The sequence below is a fragment of the Rana temporaria genome, chromosome 9 (genome assembly GCF_905171775.1).
Source record: "Rana temporaria chromosome 9, aRanTem1.1, whole genome shotgun sequence".
NCBI lineage: Eukaryota > Metazoa > Chordata > Amphibia > Anura > Ranidae > Rana > Rana temporaria.
In genome coordinates this window covers 16472094-16491191 of record NC_053497.1, presented here as the reverse complement: position 1 = coordinate 16491191, position 19098 = coordinate 16472094, and the positions used below count along the sequence as shown (strand labels likewise).

The window sequence follows — 19098 nt, the reverse complement described above, 5'->3', positions numbered from 1 at the left end:
GCTTCCGCTTTAATAAAATCAGAACAGAATGCAATAAGGAAGTTTTTTTTTTTAATCTAAATGTGATCTATACATCAAGATAAAAAGGCTTGTGTGCAGCAGCCTCCCTCAGCCCCCCCACAACTTACGTGAGGTCCCTCTCTGTCCACGAGTGTCTGTCGTCTGAGATTTTCCCTCTCGATTGGCTGAGAAACAGCAGTGGCACCATTGGCTTCCGCTGCAGTCAAAGTCAGCTAGCCAATCCGGAGAGAGAGGGGGGGGCGGGGCATGGCGAGGTTGGGGCTGTGTGTTTGAATGGACACAGGGAGCTGTGACTTGGCTGGCTGGGGTGCCCCCATAGCAAGCTGCTTGCTGTGGGAGCACTAAAGAGGAGGGAGGGGCCAGAAGAACATAAGAGGGACCCGAGAAGAGGAGGATCCAGGCTGCTCTGTGCAAATTTACTGCAACAGCGCAGGTATAACATGTTTGTTATTTTTATATATTAAAAAAAAACAAAAAAAAAACACAAAAGACTTTACAATCATTTTAAGATTTGATGCCTTCAGTGCGGAGCTAACCCTCAAACCCTAACACATGTCCCTTAGTGCATTCTGTTGCGATTTTATTAATATCGACTCCTCAAGCCCAGAAGAAAGGGGAGGGCCCTAAATTTTACCGGAGCAGTGATTTTTAATGATGTGTAAAGTAAAAAAAAGAAAAATCTGTTTAAACATAATGGGGGGGGGGGGGGGGTCCCTTTAGTCTGCCTGTAAAGTGGCACATCTGTATCACGTATGGAACCTTCTGCAGCAAAACTGACATTTATAAAAAAAAAAAAAAAAGATTTAATTGCGATTTTCCCTACAAGCTTTCCTTATTTCGTAAACAGCTTGAAAGGCCAGTCTGTATGATGAGGCCACAATTTAGTGCACTAGGAACAAGATTAGAGATTCTTTGGATAAATTCTTGTGTCTCTTTGGCAGACTTTGGATGGAGACAACGTTTTTCACCACAGTGAGCAAGCCTTATGTTAAGAAGTCAAATTATAGTACACTCAGGCCATAAATAATGATTTTTTTTTTTTTTGTAAAGTCTGGTGTCTCTTTCACAGACTTTGTATAGAATTAACAGGTGCGGGAAACTGGGCCTTAGGTGTTGATGTTACTCTTGGAGGGTGCAGGAATGACACAGTGTTCAAATAACTTAGCTGACTCCTACATGTATGATGATGATGATGATGGGGCTATGGCAGGAGTAGCTGTGGACAAGGAGGCAGAATAAGATGCTCTGGCAGCTGCGGTAGACTGCACACTAGTCTCTGCTTTGGTGATAGAGGATGAGAAGGATGAGGATGGTTTAGTAATCCAGTCCACCACCTCTCCTATGCATGCTGTGGCTGGATAGCATGGGCAAAAAACAATAAACCAAGAAAAACGTGCCCTGCCTGAGGATTGACTACGTCGCCCACCTTTGCTTGTGGACACAGACACTGCTGGCCCCCACATAGTGGCATGGGAACGTCTACCCCATTATTGGCCTCCCAGACATGATTGGGGGGGGGGGGGGTCTATTACCCAAATGTAATAGATACTGGGAAATGTGTAATTGGATGCACTTTAGTAAATGAAAAGTGGCGTTTGGTGCACTTTAAATTGAGGACTGCCGCTGACCAATTTAAAAAAAGGGGGCAGGCACAGGACAAAAAGAAAAAACTAAACAAAAAGGGTTATACAGCACTAAATGTTATTTAATGCTGCGTTAAACTCTGCAGTACACTAATCTCACATTACACTATACCGACTAACTACACTCACAGTAGCAAATAGAGCCCTGCTCTATCTACTCCAACACACTGCAAAAGGTTCCTGTGCAAAGGAGTGTGGGGTGGGACTTTGAGTCATGATTGGGCAAAGTCATCATGGCTCTGACTGTGCTCTGATTGGACAAAGCCTTGCATCTGACCAGCGGTTAGGTGCGTTGCTTCATCCAATTAGAGCCCTAGAATGCCCTGTGTAGTGCGGGGTGCTCAGCAGGCAAACATCCCGCTGAGTGCCCCCGCAAATTAAGATGTCGGCCGAAACGGCGAACCGGCCGACTCTTTGCTCGGCTCGAACTGTTCGCCCCAACACTAGACACATCGCTTCCAGATTAGCAGGAAGAAGGGGAGGCTTGGCTCCCTCCTCCCTGACAGTCAACAGTCGGCTAGTCAGATATATACAGATTAAAAAACACCTGCCAACATACGGACCAGGCGGTAAAAGAGTTAAAGCGGAGGTCCGGTAAAAAATAAAAAATAAAATTAAAAGTCAGCAGCTGCTAACACTGTAGCTGTTGACTTTTAATAAGGACACTTACCTGTCCTAGTCACCAGCGATGTCAGCCCCCGCCGAGGCCGATCCTCGATCCTGGCAGCTCCAGCGCCGCTATCCACAGTAAGGGAAACAGGCAGTGAAGCCCGTTTCCTACTGCACATGTGCGAGTAGCGCAGCGCTTTGTGAATGGGCCGGCTGCTTTCTGGGATACACACAGTTCCCAGAATGCAGCGCGCCCCATTCACAAGAAGAAACCGATTGGAGGAGGAAGAGAATCCACCGCGGAAGATGAAGAGGCAGATTCGGGACTTCGGCATTGCAACAGCTATTTAGGGTAAGTAAAACATATTTTTTTTTTTCCCCATTTATTTTTTTATAGATTTTTGGTGGAAAGATTTTTTTCAGGGTGGAACTCCGCTTTAAATGTTTCAAAAAGATCTTCAAGTGAGATGAATTATTGTCCCAGGAACTCTTCCAGACACATCCAAGAGTTTTGCAACCTGTGAATGCTCCTTAGTCGCTATCGGAATGGTAGCAGCCGAGAACCAGAACAGGGTCCCTCCATTCTATACTTCAAATCACAAATCTGCTTCTTTGAAGGAAAAAATAAATAAATAAATAAATAAATAAATCACTTTATGGTAGATCCATTGGAACCAATTTTGACTTCAATCAGTCCAGCATTATCACACACACATCCTGCCTTGCTGAAGAAGCCTGATAAAGTTTTGAAAACCATTGCAGGCTTTAAAACCTAAATATACAACCAAGAGCGATATTATGAAGGCACTTTTGGCAGCAGTGGTGGAAAACGGTCGCTCACATAAAAGGCTGCTCTTTAATTAAGAGTGCATTGCACCAGAGGGAAACAAAAAGCAGGAGTACATTATAGATTGAAGGCAGAAAGCAAAAACCATGTTAGAAAGCTGACGTACGCTGGTTACTTTGCGGTAGATCTGAGCGGCATTCTGGCATTCAGAGTATGGGTATTCTGAGGTAGCCATTTCCAGCATGCACATGCCAAATGCATAGACATCCACAGACTCGTCGTAATGCTCCTCATACATTTCTGGGGCCATGAATTCTGGCGTTCCTGGAGAGAAATTATTATAGAATGCATCACCTTCACCCTGCAAGCCCATCTTGACACACATACAGGCTTATCAACGTGAATTCAATAAAAAGCAACAGCTTTAGCAAGAAGAAAACGAGGAACAAAACCTGTTTAAAAAACAGTTCTATTCCCCTCAATGCTATTCATGCATACAAAATAGGCCAAAGCTTCCAGAGCCCCCTTACAGTACAACATCATTAACTAAACCCACAGATTTTTTGGACATTTTGTCAAAATAATAGATATTGATAAAAAAAGCAAGAAAGCACAAAGTTTAATCCCAATCTGTAAATTTACTAAAACAGTTTTAAAAAAAAAAAAACTAAACCTGTTTGATATGGATACGGATGACATGTCAAAGGGCAAAAACGCACATATTTTCTATGGCCTTTAATACTCTGTAAAAACAGGCAACTTTTGCGGCCCATTTCTCATTTTAGGTCATGGGAGGCGACGTTGCATACATTGAAGTTCACCGTTTTCAATGTCACTGTCCCAGTAGTAGCAGGAATATCAAATTTGCATCATTTACAAGGCTTCAAAGTCCACTTCCCAGACAGTTTGGGTTTAAAGTAGAATAATGATTTTGTGTAAAAGGTTTTTTTCTTTTATGCTTAAAAGGGGATGTAAAGCTTCGTGTTTTTTCACCTTAATGCATCCTATGCATTAAGGTGGAAAAAGACCTTGCACTCTTGGGCCCCCCAGCCCCCCGTTTTACTTACCTAAGCTACGAAACTCTGTGGGCTCGTTTCCGCGATGGTTTCCCCCAGCTTGAGGTGGCTCGTCATTGGAGATTGATAGCAGCGCAACTATTGGCTCCTGCTGCGGTCAATTAAATCAATTAGGCGGCGCGCCCGAGTGATACATTCGGCGGCTATAGCCGCTGGCTGTATCAAGGGAGCAAGCCCGCAAGCTAACCCCCTTGGGAGAGAGCTTCCCGTGAAGGGGGTTAGCTCTTGCGGGGAGGAGCCAAGACAGCCGCCGAGGGACCCCAGAAGACCAGGGGCCACTCTGTGCAAAACTAACTGCACAGTGGAGGCAAGGATGACATGTGCATCCTATGTGCAAAACTAACTGCACAGTGGAGGCAAGTATGACATGTTTGTTATTTTTTTTTTTTTTTTAAACGTGAACCCATAGTATCACTTTAAAATAATAAACATGTCATACTTGCCCGCTCTGTGTAATTCCTGGCTCCTGCCCACTGCCAAGAGCCCCCACAGCAAGCTGCTTGCTATGGGTGCACTCACAAGCCCACCTCTGTGTGACCATAGGATGCACAGAGCCTGGCTTGGCCCTGCGCCTCAAGCTCCCTCGTCACTGGCTCTGATTAACAGCAGCGGGAGCCAACAACGTCAGCTGCTGTATCTGAGCCAATGAAGAGCAAGAGAGCCTTGGCTCGTGTACATCCCTGGATCGAGATTGGGTTTAGGTGTGTATTTAGGGGGGGGGGCTGTATGTAGAAGTTTTTTTACATTACTACAGAGAATTTAGTAGGTAAAAGAAAATTAAGAATACAATTGTCTTTGATGGCTGCATTAGTTCTATTTTAAAAGAGAAAACCATAGTATAGGCAAAACTATTTTATTTCGGAAACTGCAAGGGAGTTTTTATTCACTGTCTGTTTACTTGGCAAGAATGAGAGGAAATCACTGCAAAACAAGGGAATCCCTTGGTGACCCCTTAGTCACCAGAACTAATGTTCCCATTGGAAAGTTTCTCCTCTATTACTTGACCGGGGACAACCCAAAACGTGGGATTTTCTTTTACTTCACCTTCAATTAAAATGGTAAACAGTAAAATTAGAAAGTGTGCATCTCCCTAATGAGAGCACAGACAGCAATAAAAACAGGTATTCTAAGGCTTCATTTCCACTGACGTTTTTACAGCCACTTTTCTGAGCGTTTTTTACAGCTTAAAAACACCTGTCCATGTTATTCTATGGCATCATGCCCACATAGGCGTTTTTGAGCTGCAAATGGCATAGGCGTTTTTGAGCTGTAAAAAAAAACGCAGGACCGGGGCGTTCTGAAGCTCCAGAGTACAGCTGTAAAAACGCCAGACGTTAAAAAAATGCTCAAAAACGCCCAAAAACGCGACCGCGGCATTTTTAAAGCTGCAGCTCACAAAAAAAAAATTTTTTTTTTTTTTTTTACACAAAATAACCATGGACAGGCGTTTTTAAGCTGTAAAAAAGGCTAACAGTGGCTGTAAAAACGCCAGTGGAAATGAAGCCTAATCCCTATTTTTACTAAAGCTAGAGTGAAAAATCTGGTGCAGCTGTTCATGGTGGCCAATCAGCCTTTAACTTCAGCTTGTTCAATTAAGATTTGCCAAAAATACCTGGAAGCTGATCGGTTTCTATGCAGATCTGCACCAGATTTTGCACGCTCCAGTTTTAGAAAATCAACATTTGGTGTCAATGGCTTCCAAGCAAATTCCAAACTCATATCAGGTTAAGATGACACAAATGGAAGACTAAAAAAGAAAGAAAAGGTATTAATTTACTCACGTAAAATCCTTTTCTCCGTCATCCATGGACGGACACAGCTCCTTAAGTCTTAACAAGTGGGTTATGTTCCTGTTCATAGGAGAGGACTTACTATGAACAGGAACATAACCCACTTGTCAAGAATTAAGGAGCTATGTCCGTCCATGGACGATAAGAGAAAAAAAGTATTGAAAAGACATGTACAACACTGTAAAGACCGCCTACGCGTGTCGGACGGTATTCCTTAGCAAGAATCAACGTCTGAAACATGTAGGCTGTTTTTAGAGCATTGTACATGTCTATTCAATAAATGAATACAAATTTTTGGGAACCATCCCGAGTGTCCACCATCCCTTCGCTTATTCTGGTACGGTGGAGGTCTGAGCCGATATGTGGGAAGGTTGTAGCGCCTACACACCTGTTTTCCCAAAGAAAATAAAGAATTTGGAAAGAATAGGAAGGGGGGGGGGAAGGAACGTTAGAAGTAAGGGTCGGTAATGCTGTAGGGAAGAGGTAAGGGTCGGTAATGCTGTAGGGAAGAGGTAAGGGTCGGTAATGCTGTGGGGGAGAGGTAAGGGTCGGTAATGCTGTGGGGGAGAGGTAAGGGTCGGTAATGCTGTGGGGGAGAGGTAAGGGTCGGTAATGCTGTGGGGGAGAGGTAAGGGTCGGTAATGCTGTGGGGGAGAGGTAAGGGTCGGTAATGCTGTGGGGGAGAGGTAAGGGTCGGTAATGCTGTGGGGGAGAGGTAAGGGTCGGTAATGCTGTGGGGGAGAGGTAAGGGTCGGTAATGCTGTGGGGGAGAGGTAAGGGTCGGTAATGCTGTGGGGGAGAGGTAAGGGTCGGTAATGCTGTGGGGGAGAGGTAAGGGTCGGTAATGCTGTGGGGGAGAGGTAAGGGTCGGTAATGCTGTGGGGGAGAGGTAAGGGTCGGTAATGCTGTGGGGGAGAGGCAAGGGTCGGTAATGCTGTGGGGGAGAGGTAAGGGTCGGTAATGCTGTGGGGGAGAGGTAAGGGTCGGTAATGCTGTGGGGGAGAGGTAAGGGTCGGTAATGCTGTGGGGGAGAGGTAAGGGTCGGTAATGCTGTGGGGGAGAGGTAAGGGTCGGTAATGCTGTGGGGGAGAGGTAAGGGTCGGTAATGCTGTGGGGGAGAGGTAAGGGTCGGTAATGCTGTGGGGGAGAGGTAAGGGTCGGTAATGCTGTGGGGGAGAGGTAAGGGTCGGTAATGCTGTGGGGGAGAGGTAAGGGTCGGTAATGCTGTGGGGGAGAGGTAAGGGTCGGTAATGCTGTGGGGGAGAGGTAAGGGTCGGTAATGCTGTGGGGGAGAGGTAAGGGTCGGTAATGCTGTGGGGGAGAGGTAAGGGTCGGTAATGCTGTGGGGGAAAGGTAAGGGTCGGTAATGCTGTGGGGGAGAGGCAAGGGTCGGTAATGCTGTGGGGGAGAGGCAAGGGTCGGTAATGCTGTGGGGGAGAGGCAAGGGTCGGTAATGCTGTGGGGGAGAGGCAAGGGTCGGTAATGCTGTGGGGGAGAGGCAAGGGTCGGTAATGCTGTGGGGGAGAGGCAAGGGTCGAGAGGCAAGGGGGGAGAGGCAAGGGGGGAGAGGCAAGGGGGGAGAGGCAAGGGGGGAGAGGCAAGGGGGGAGAGGCAAGGGGGGAGAGGCAAGGGGGGAGAGGCAAGGGGGGAGAGGCAAGGGGGGAGAGGCAAGGGGGGAGACTTGGATGCAGCACACAAATGTCCCAATATTCCAACATAAATCTGTGGAGGTATTCAACTCCACATCATTGTCTACATTTTAAAAATGGGCCACAAAATGCAGGTGCCGTGTGGCTTATAGCCGTTTATAGCAGAGAGGCTTGCAATATCCATTCACGGTTATAAATAGAACCCGTCATTTATGTAATTGTCCTTGCTCAGCGTATGGAGCCTTTACTTACCATGGCAGCGCTATGCCAGAAGTCACCAAGCTAAACTCGGTACAAACATGGAGACTTACCAATCACGCTCTTTGCGAAAGACGTCCGCATCAAAGTGGCCAGACCGAGGTCTCCGATCTTCACGGAGCCAGTGGGCCCGGTAATAAAGATGTTGTCACATTTTAGATCACGATGGATAATCGGTGGAGTCCGAGTGTGGAGGAACTGAAGCCCTTTCAAAATTTGTCTACACCAACTTCTTAATACTTTGGGCTTCATTACCTTGAAACGTTTCAAGTAACTGCAAAATAAAACAAATAATTTTTTTTTTTAACAAATCCCTAAAAAAACGCATCAACAGTACCTCCTTCAGCCTTGAATTTTGTTGCAACTGGTGAACGTTCCCAAAAGCATAAAAGTGGAATTGTAGGGGTCTACACATTCTAGATTGGCTTTTTGAGACACAAGAAAACGACTTCCTATTGTTTAACCGCTTAAGGACCAGTGCACACGCATATACGTCGACCGAATGGCACGGACAGGCAAATGGGCGTACAGGTACGTCCCCTTTAACTCGCCGGCGCGCTTGCCGGCGACCCCGTCGCGAGCTCCGTGCCCATGGGATCCACAAACTCTATGTCCGCCGGCGTCCCGTGAACTGTGTCACAGAGCTGAAGAACGGGGAGCTGTCAGTGTAAACACAACATCTCCCAGTTCTCCCTAGTGACATGTCATTGATCATCTGTTCCCTGTCATCGGGAACAGTGATCAGTGACAGGTCACTCATAGCCACGCCCCCTAACCGTTAGAATTACTCCCTAGGACACACTTAACCCCTTCACTGCCAGTGTCATTTTTACAGCACTGATTGCTGTAAACATGACAATGGTCCCAAAATAGTGTCAAAAGTGTCCGATGTGTCCGCCATAATGTCACAGTCACAATAATATATAAAAAAAAAAAAAGTACCGCATTTATCGGCGTATACCGCGCACTTTTTTGCCCTGAAAATCAGGGCAAAATCGTGGGTGCGCGGTATACGCAGATACCGGCTTTCCCGCGCCGAGTTTTGAATACTGCGCCGACATATACCGAGCGCAGTACACTCGGTTATAGTCGGGCAGTCTCGGCTCCTTCCGCGCTCACGTCCTGGATGTACAGGACGTACAGGACGTCAGCGCGGGTGGCCGAGCATTGCCGACAATACACGAGTGTACTGTGCTCTGTATATGTCGGCGAAGTATTCAAACTCGGCGAGGGAAACGAGCGGGGAGGACGCCGCAGAAGGACGCCGGACCCGACGAAGAGGACACCCGAAGCCGCAGAAGGACGCCGGACCCGACGAAGAGGACACCCGAAGCCGCAGAAGGACGCCGGACCCGACGAAGAGGACACCTGAAGCCGCAGACGAACGCCGGACCCGACGAGGCCGCGCAAAACACCAAAACTGTACAAAAAAAATACGTTTTTTTCCATAGGATTGGGGGCAACTTAAGGGGTGCGCAGTATACGCGGGAGCGCGTTATACCGCGATAAATACGGTAATGGCCGCCATTACTAGTAAAAAATAAATAATTGATAAAAAATGCCATAAAAATGCTCAAACCAATCGCTTATTGCGATTTTTTTACCAAAAATATGTAGAAGAATGCGTATCGGCCTAAACTGAGGAAAACATTGTTTTTTTATATTCTTTTGGGGATACTTTAAAAAAAAAAAAAAAAATACAAAAATATTGTTTTCTTCAAAATTGTCGCTCTATTTTTGTTTATAGCGCAAAAAATATAAACCGCAAAAGGTGATCAAAATCCACCAAAAGAAAGCTTTAATTGTGGGGGGGGGGGGGGGGGGGACACGTCAATTTTGTTTGGGAGCCACGTCGCACGACCGCGCCATTGTCCGTTAAAGCGACGCAGTGCCCCATCACGGACAATGGCCTGGTCAGGAAGTGGGTAAATGCTTCTGGGGCTGAAGTGGTTAAATCCACCAGGCATTCTACACATAACGTAGTATTGAATTTTCTGACAGAATTTTGACAAAACATTGAAAACACAAGTAGCAAACACAAAAAAAGGATTAGGAAGTAAAGTAATAAATCGCAAAGTTTTAGGAAACAAGATTGAAAGACAAAACAATGCAACAAAAAATCTGAGTGAAAACAATAGCTACTTGTAAAAGGAACTTAACAACTCAGCTACAAATATCTATAGCTGAAAATAAGAAAGAAAAAAAACGACACCAAAATACGAATTTCACCAATTGTTATTATTAACTATCCCCCTTAAGGGCTTAACTATAGAGTCTCTGCGATTAGGCCCTTGGAGGGCAAAATGCGTCAGTAAAGGAGTTTGTAACGTGACATTTGGAACAATAACGTCTTCGATGAGTACTGGAGATCATCACTTGGTGTGCGGCTGCCATTCTTTGGATCTTATTGTGTCAGGCTGGAGGAAATATCCCGGGAGAGCCTACACCTGAGGTGGCGAGGATGGAATAGAGCCTTCAGGAGGGATCGCTGTCACACACTGTAACATGTCACTGCTGATGCTTTAAACAAACAAAATGCTTGCAGCCAATAAGTGTCAGACTTTGTGGATTAAACACAACACTATAGCCCAGAGGTGTGGGAGGTTACTGGCAATTTGCCACTATTTGCTGGATCTAAGAAACGTTAAGTCCCAGCGAAAGCTTGCTCTGAAAGGTTATGAAAGGGCAAAATAGAAAATAAAAAGTTACAATTCTGAACGCTCCTTTAGACCTCATTCACATGGGCGGCTGCTGGGGCAGTTCATCCGTGGTTTTACTGTGCCCGACTGTCCACCCAAACTGTGCAGTGGCCGCTACGGAAATATATTTAAATCATGCAGCATGTAGCGCTCGCCAGGCAATACCACCAGAAAATACAACCCAAGCAGGTGAATAGGGCTGTGCCCAGAAAATAGTCATCCAAAAGCAAATTTAATGTACACAATATAATGCAAATGCTAGAAAACGAATAGATATCATAATTGAAATGATTGTAAAGAATATTGTGTGTTTAACACACATTATATATATATATATATATATATATAGATATATATATAGATATATATATATATATAGAGATATATATATATATAGATATATATATATATAGAGATATATATATATATATAGATATATATATATATATATAGAGATATATATATATAGAGATATATATATATATATATATATATATATAGAGATATATATATATATATATATAGATAGATATAGATAGAGAGATATATATATATATATATATATATATATATATATATATATATATATATATATATATATATATATATATATATATATATATATATACATATATACACACACACACACACACACACACACACATTTTTTTTTATTCATATATTCTTTATGTCATTCTTTATTTCATTCTTTATCTCTACAGAAAAATACAATTCAATGCATTTAATCCACCAAATAAAGTATTGCTTGTATCTTAAATGGGTTGTAAAGGTAAAAGTTTTTTCACTTTAATGCAATCTATGCATTAAGGTGAAAAAACATCTGCGGATTAGTGAGCCCCCCGCCCCCAAGCCCCCGTTTACTTGCCTGACCCCGCGAAAGTCCCCCGCGCCGTGAACGCGCTTGCTTCTCATTCATCGGTTGATTAAAAGTAGTGCAGCCATTGGCTGGCGCTGCTGTCCATCACATCCAATGACACGGCCAGGGGTGGGGCCGAATGATAGTGAGCGGCTATGGCCGCCGGGTGCATCACAGGAGCGCGCTCGCAAGAACTCATCACTATGCGAGCTATGCGGTGATGAGTTCTTACGAGGGGGAGCCGAGACAGCCGCCGAGGGACCCCAGAAGACCAGGTTCGGGGCCACTCTGTTGAAAACGAGCTGCACAGTGGAGGCAAGTATAACATGTTTGTTACTTAAAAAAAAATCTTTACATACCCTTTAAAGAACTTGAAAAGTGTAAGACGCATTGAATCCAAGTGTGAAGGGAAGTCCATACAGTAGAGTAAAATGCCCTCAGTTAGGCAACTCTCAAACACAAGGAGCGTCCAACGTGCCTCAGATGGAGCTTCAGAAAATGTCTAGGAGTCCTACAGTATTCATCATGGTAGCCAAAGTCTTCTATGATGAAATACCTTCCCTTGGACTCCTAGGTCTTTGGTGTGGTGTTCTCGTTTTCCCTACAAGTTCTAATAAAAAATGACCGTATGGTCACATGTAGGGTTGTCCCGATACCACTTTTTTAGGACCGAGTACAAGTACCGATACTTTTTTTCAAGTACTCGCCGATACCGAATACCGATACTTTTTTTAAAATGTGTCCCCCCACATATGCAGCCATGTCCCTCCTATATGCAGCCATGTCCCCCCATACCTAGATGCCGCCGCCGCATGGGTTAAACAGCGTGTAGGGAACATCACAGCTTTCATTTGAATAGCTGTAGTATTCCCCGCTGCGCCGCGTATAGACACTCCCCCTTGCTCGGGATTGGACAGATCCCGAGCAAGGGGGAGTGTCTATACGTGGCGCAGCGGGAACATGAAAGTATTCTATTTAGTATCGGGGGTATTTGCGGGAGTACAAGTACTCCCGCAAATACTCGGTATCGGTCCCGATACCGATACTGGTATCGGTATCGGGACAACCCTAGTCACATGGAAGAAAAACAGGTTCCTTATTTACCGTCATCTTCTGCGAAGGACCAGTCTGTTTATGGGAACCCTAAGATGCATTTTATTTGTGGTTATCAAGCTCAATTCATTTTAGGTTTGAGAACTTCAAGCCAGCCACACCAAAACAGTTTTTGAGCAACTACAACCATTCTTGGATCAAAGGAGAAATCAATGCAATGTATTACAATGCTTGACAAATTTGCTTCGAATCTAGGAGCCATCTCACTAGGGGAAATGACTGATCGCTGTTCATACATTGTATGAACAGAAGATCAGCATTTCTCTCCCTGACAGGACCGGGAGCTGTGTGTTTAGACAGACAGCACCCGGTCCCCGCTCTGTAACGAGCGATCACGTGTGCCCGGCGGCGATCGCGCCCGCCGGGCATGCGCACAGGAGTCGGGGGAGAGCGGGGGGGGGGCCGCACGCGCCCCTAGTGGCCTGCGCGAGAGCCGACGTATAGCTACAGGGTCTAGACATAACGCAATATATGCAGCCTGCAAATGTGCAGCTGCAGCCATCACCCCGGTACCATTTTTTAGAGCCGATGGTAAACTTTCTTGTAATAACCGACGCAGCTAGTCAGCCGACGGCTGTTATTACAAGCAGCGGGAGGGGATGTCCCACCGGAGCTGTGGGGACACTAAACAGGAGGTAGGGGAAAAGATCATAAAAGAGGGACCCAAGGAGGAGGATATGGGCTGCTCTGTGCAAATCCATTGCAATAGATCAGTTCTTTTTTATAGGGGGGGGGGGGGGGACAAGACTTTACAATCATTTTAAAATGGTTTGTGATCAAAACCTGTTTAGTCATTTTAATTTTCTGCACATTTTATTTCCCAATTAGTCCTACAAGAATCCAAGTTAGAAAATAAAAAAAAATACATATGTGTTAGAAGCGGTAAACATACAGGCAAGCTTTTTATCTTTCTTCAAAGACGTCTCATCCCTCTCCCTGTACATATCGATTGATGAAAAGGTGAAAAGGGTATCATCATCATCATCATCAAGGTGAAATTCCCCAAATGGGAGGACCTGTCAGACAGCGCTGTGCAATAGAAAAGCAGTCTACTGCTGAAATATGGATAAGGATAGTTACGTTTTTAAAGTGCCAGACGTCATGAGTTCCGTCACCAGGACTATGCATTTCTTTCCCTTCAATGTGGACTCCCAGGAATCATAGAACCGCACAATGTTGGGATGCTGAAGCCCCTTTAACATCTCTGCCTCTTCTTTAAATCGTTGCTGCTCTGCTTTGGTTAGTTTTCGATCCTGAAAAGATAAATATAAAAAAAAAAAAAATGTTATTGAAAGTTATTAAAGTTATTCATTTAATTTAGAAAAACACACTTCAGCAGCATCACATTTTTATTTATTTTTTTTACACTAAAAACAACCCGCAACACTCCCTCTTTTAAGCTTTAAACACACAATGTCTTTCGCTACCCGTGTTTGACAGACTGCAGGAAGTCTTGGTTTTAGGCTGGGATTCACACCTATGGCATTTTTTGTGCTTTTTTTTTCAGATTTGCACTACAGAACGTGTTCCATAGGAACAGTAGACTTTAATTGGAATCAGTGGATTAGCAATGTACAGGCCGGGAGAAAAATGTTGCCTTCTGTATTTTATTTTTAATCCCTGTATAAATGTGAATGGTCCCAAAAACTAGGGTTGTCCCGATACCACTTTTTTAGGACCGAGTACGAGTACCGATACTTTTTTTTAAATGTGTCCCCAAATGCAGCCATGTCCCCCCCCCAGATGCAGCCATGTCCCCCCCACAGATGCAGCCATGTCCCCCCCACAGATGCAGCCATGTCCCCCCCACAGATGCAGCCATGTCCCCCCCACAGATGCAGCCATGTCCCCCCCATATATGCAGCCATGTCCCCCCCATATATGCAGCCATGTCCCCCCCCATATATGCAGCCATGTCCCCCCCCATATATGCAGCCATGTCCCCCCCCATATACATGCTGCCGCCCCGCCGCTTGGTTAATACGGGAGGGGAACATTACAGCTTTCATTTGAATAGCTGTAGTGTTTCGCGCCGCGCTGCGTATAGACACTCCCCCTTGCTGGGGATTGGACAGTTCACCTGAGCATGGGAGAGTGTCTATACGCGGCGCGGCGTGAAACACTACAGCTATTCAAATGAAAGCTGTAATGTTCCCCGCCCGTATGAACCAATCGGCGGGGGATGCAGCGGGATGCGGCGTAGCGGCGGCGAGTATTTGGCCAGGCATTGGGGGCATTTGCGGGAGTACAAGTACTCCCGCAAATACTCGAAATCGGTCCCGATACCGATACTAGTATCGGTATCGGTATAACCCTACCAAAAACATGTCAAAAGTGTTGAATATGTCCGCCGCAATGTCACGGTCAAAATATAAAAAAAAAAAAAAAAAATTGCAGATCGCCGACATTACTAGTAACAAAAAAAAAAAGCCATAAAACTATCCCCTATTTTGTAGACGCTATAACTTTTGTGTAAACCAAACGCTTATTGCGTTTTTTTTTTACCAAAAATATGTAGAAGAATACGTATCGGTCTAAACTGAGGAAAAAACAATTTTTTTTTTAAATTGTGATATTTATTAAATCAAAAAGTTAAAAATAGTGTTTTTTTCAAAATTGTCGCTCTTCTTTTGTTTATAGCGCAAAAAAATAAAAAAAGTCGCAGAGGTGATCAAATACCACCAAAAGAAATCTCTATTTGTGGGGGAAAAAAAATATATAAATTTAATTTGGGTACAGTGTTGCATGACCGCGCAATTGTTATTCAAAGTGCGACAGCGCTGAAAACAAAAAATTGGTCTGGGCAGGAAGGGGGTGAAAATGAAGTGGTTAAAGTAAGAATGAAAATGATGGGGCAGCGCTATTCCACCCGGGAACACAAATGATGGGGCAGCGCTATTCCACCCGGGAACACAAATGATGGGGCAGCACTATCCCCTTCCAGGAAAACCAATGTTGACACTTGTTGTCAGTAGTACATTAATTTCTGTGATGACAAGTTGAGTATTGTATAGGCGCTACCTTATATCGCTTCACAGGTACAGCTCGGCGCACACGGCCGCTTCTCGCCTCTCTATTCCCCCAGTAGGGGGGGGGGGGCGACATCGAAGAGGAGAGAGGTGGACGTGCCTGGTCACATGAGCGCTGATGTATTGTCATGAGAAAACGTGGCACCACCGGCTTGTACACAGGATTCTAACACGGTGACGAGGCAGGACTGGCAGGGAGGAAGGTGCATGCCGTTAGACCAACTAATCGATAATGAAAATTGTTGACAACGATTTTCACTATCTATTAATAGTTTCACACACACACACACACACACATATATATATATAATTTATTAGGGCTGTGGAAATGAAAGTGGATGTAAACCCGTTTTTTTTTTTTTTTTTTTTGATGTCACAATGTAGAGTATAAGTTTTCCCATCATCTGTGCCCAGTTCTGCCACACAGAGCTAATCCAGCTCTGAGCAATCCTCTTATTGTTCAGTGAAATAAAACGGACTTACAGAGTAAAACCTTAGTCCGTTCTTCCCCCTTGCTGTGAGTGACAGGTTATTTACATATCTGGAGACAGGCATTATTTTTTAATTCCCACCCCCACTCCTTTTCTGAAGTCATGTGGTTACTTTGCTGGATTTTGACTGGATGTTAGTGATCATAGCAGAATTTAGCAGGGCTGTGGAGTTGGAGGAAATTTTGGATACCTGGAGTCGGAGTTGGCAAACAATGCACCGACTACTACTAAATTTAGATTGGAATAAAAAAAAACGAAAAAACGAAAAAAAAAAAGCAAGTTTAAATGTCCCAATTCACAAAAAGTTATAATCAATGACTTCTCTACTGTAAGAATAAAGACCAATGCATGCAGTGCCTCACGTAACCGCAAAACTTACACGTTAAGTGACCGTGAAGAAGCATGCTTTTCATGTGCTTCACTATATGGCACGCAACGCACAATTAGGAGCGGCAATACTTATACTTTCCATAGTGTTGTGTTCTGCTGTTACAGGGAACGCAGCGCCCATGGGTAACCTAGCCTCTCACTGATAAGGGAATAAATATGTTTTTTGCAGGACTAGAGACACTTCTATAAGTGAAGGGAATGGAGGGTCAATAGTTCAAGACTGAAGCTGTAAACTGTTGTAATATTAATATAGATGTGTAGGTATTTAACCACTTCAATACCGGGCTTTAAAACCCACCTCCTTCCCGGGCCTATTCTGGCACTTCTTTCCTACATGTACAAATCCTCATTATTTTGCTAGAAAATTACTCAGAACCCCCAAACATTATATATGTTTTTTTAGCAGACACCCTAGGGAATAAAATGGCGGTCATTGCAACTTTTTTTATCTTGCACCGTATTTGCGCAATAATTTTTCAAACGGCTTTTTTTTGTAAAAAAAATGGTTTCATAAATTAAAAAATAACAAAACAGTAACGTTAGCCCAATTTTTTGGTAAAATATGAAAGATGTTACGCCGAGTAACTAGATACCTAACATGTCACGCTTTAAAATTGCGTACACTCATGGAATGGCGCCAAACTTCGTTACTTAAAAATCTCCATAGGCGACACTTAAATTTTTTTACAGGTTGCCAGTTTAGAGTTACAGAGGAGGTCTAGTGCTAGAATTGTTGCACACGCTCTAACGCACGCGGCGACACCTCACATGTGTGGTTTGAACGACGTTTACATACGTGGGCGGGACTTACGTGTGCGTACGCTTCTGAGCGCAAGCTACCGGGGACAGGGGCATTTTAATTTTTTTATTATTATTTTTTCTTTTTTATTTTACTTATTTCTTTCTTTTTTACACTTTTTTTTACATTTTTTTTTTTTTTCAATCGCTTTTATTCCTATTACAAGGAATGTAAACATCCCTTGTAATAGGAATGTGTGTGACAGGTCCTCTTTAAGGAGAGATGCGGGGTCAATAAGACCTCACATCTCTCCTCCAGGCTGGAAAGAATGAGATTGTGAAAAAAAATTCACAGATCTCATTCAAACTAGCCGCAATTGCCGTTTGTTTACTTACGGGGACCCGGGCGTGACGTCATCACATCGCGCCCGGGCCTCGGATGGTCATAGAGATGACTGGTGACCATCTGGTCACCAGTCTTCTCTATGGCAAACATCCGGCGGACGGCGATCATCTCTCCGGGCCCCCGGTGGGACGGGAGAGCCCGGAGAAGCACCGGATGGCGGCGGGAGGGGGGGGATGTCCCCTCCCGCCGCCTGTAAGAACGATCTAGCGGCGGAACCGCCGCTATGATCGTTCTTACGGTGCGCAGGATCGCCGCCGCTAAAAAATGATATCTCAATGATGCCTCCGGGTGCAGGCATCATTGAGATATCCCCCCCGCAAAGCCCAGGACGTCATATGACGTCCACCCAGGATAACAGGTCCCCGTTTTGGACGTCATATGACGGCGTGCGGGTGTCAAGTGGTTAAAATATTGTGTTATGTGTAAGGCATGGAATTGATGTGTGACATACAGGCATTCAAGGTTACGCATCAAAAGGTGTTTGCTGACCAAAAGGGTTAGTGGTCAAACAGATCAAAGGAACAGCTGAAGACCCTTAGATGTGTTAATTTACCTAGGTGTGTGTGAGATGGCCGGTACTTCCTTACATAAGGAAGTATTTATTAATGGTAATTAGACTTGGGGAATTATTCATTCAGAGAACCACTCCCTCCAGTGTGAGACCAGCTTTTGATGCAGTTAAGCTGGCATTCAGTCTGGTCTTCAATGAGAAATATGGCACATGTCTAGGAATTATATATTCTGTTGGATTTTTGTATCGTCTGTGGACTTTGTATGTTATTGGAAGTTAATTAAATTTGCGTTCTCTGGAGAACCTGTGTTGCTGCGAAACAACGTAATTTATAGTCATCATACTATACATCTATATCACTACATTTTAACCACTTAAGCCCCGGACCAATACGCAGCTAAAGGACCCGTCCAGGTTTTGCGATTCGGCACTGCGTCGCTTTAACTGACAATTGCAATTGCATTTTTTTTCCTGTGTATTCCTTACACTAAATTCCAGGGCTGTGGAGTCAGTAGATAAATGTTTTGATGCCTCAGTTTTTTGTACTTCCGACTCTCAGACTCCTCTATATTAATATGCAAATGTATTTTATACATTCCTTGAAGGAAAGAAAGGCAACATACATGTCATTACCACAGGACTTCTGGCTGGGAAGCCAACGGTCTACTGTATTGAACAGTTTAATCATTTAACGACCGCCGCATGTACATATACGTCCACATAATGACACGTACAGGCAGATGGGCATACCTGTACGTCCCTGCCTAGACGTGGGTCGGGGGTCCGATCGGGACCCGCCCCCCCCCCCCCCCCGGAACATGCGGCGGTCGGAAATCGTCTGGGAGCGATCTGGGATGAGGGGGCGGCTAGCGTTTCTAGCCGCCCCCTCACGATCCCTCCTCGGAGCTGAAGAACGGGGAGAGCCGTATGTAAACACGGCTTCACTGTGGTGGCTGCATCAAATGTGTCATCCCTTTTATAGGGAGAACAATCGATGACGTCAGACCTACA

General features: G+C 44.6%; 1 protein-coding gene across 1 annotated transcript in view; it reads right to left on the bottom strand.

Annotated features, from left to right (window-relative positions):
- Window positions 1-19098, bottom strand: part of WNK3 (WNK lysine deficient protein kinase 3) — a 216159-nt gene that overhangs the window by 121198 nt on the left and 75863 nt on the right. Inside the window, exons 3-5 of the mRNA XM_040325190.1 lie at window positions 13603-13775; window positions 7887-8107; window positions 3227-3384 (exon numbers count right to left, since the gene is read on the bottom strand). Of these exons, the coding sequence (XP_040181124.1) occupies window positions 3227-3384; window positions 7887-8107; window positions 13603-13775 (552 nt within the window). The remainder of the gene's footprint in view (window positions 1-3226; window positions 3385-7886; window positions 8108-13602; window positions 13776-19098) is intronic.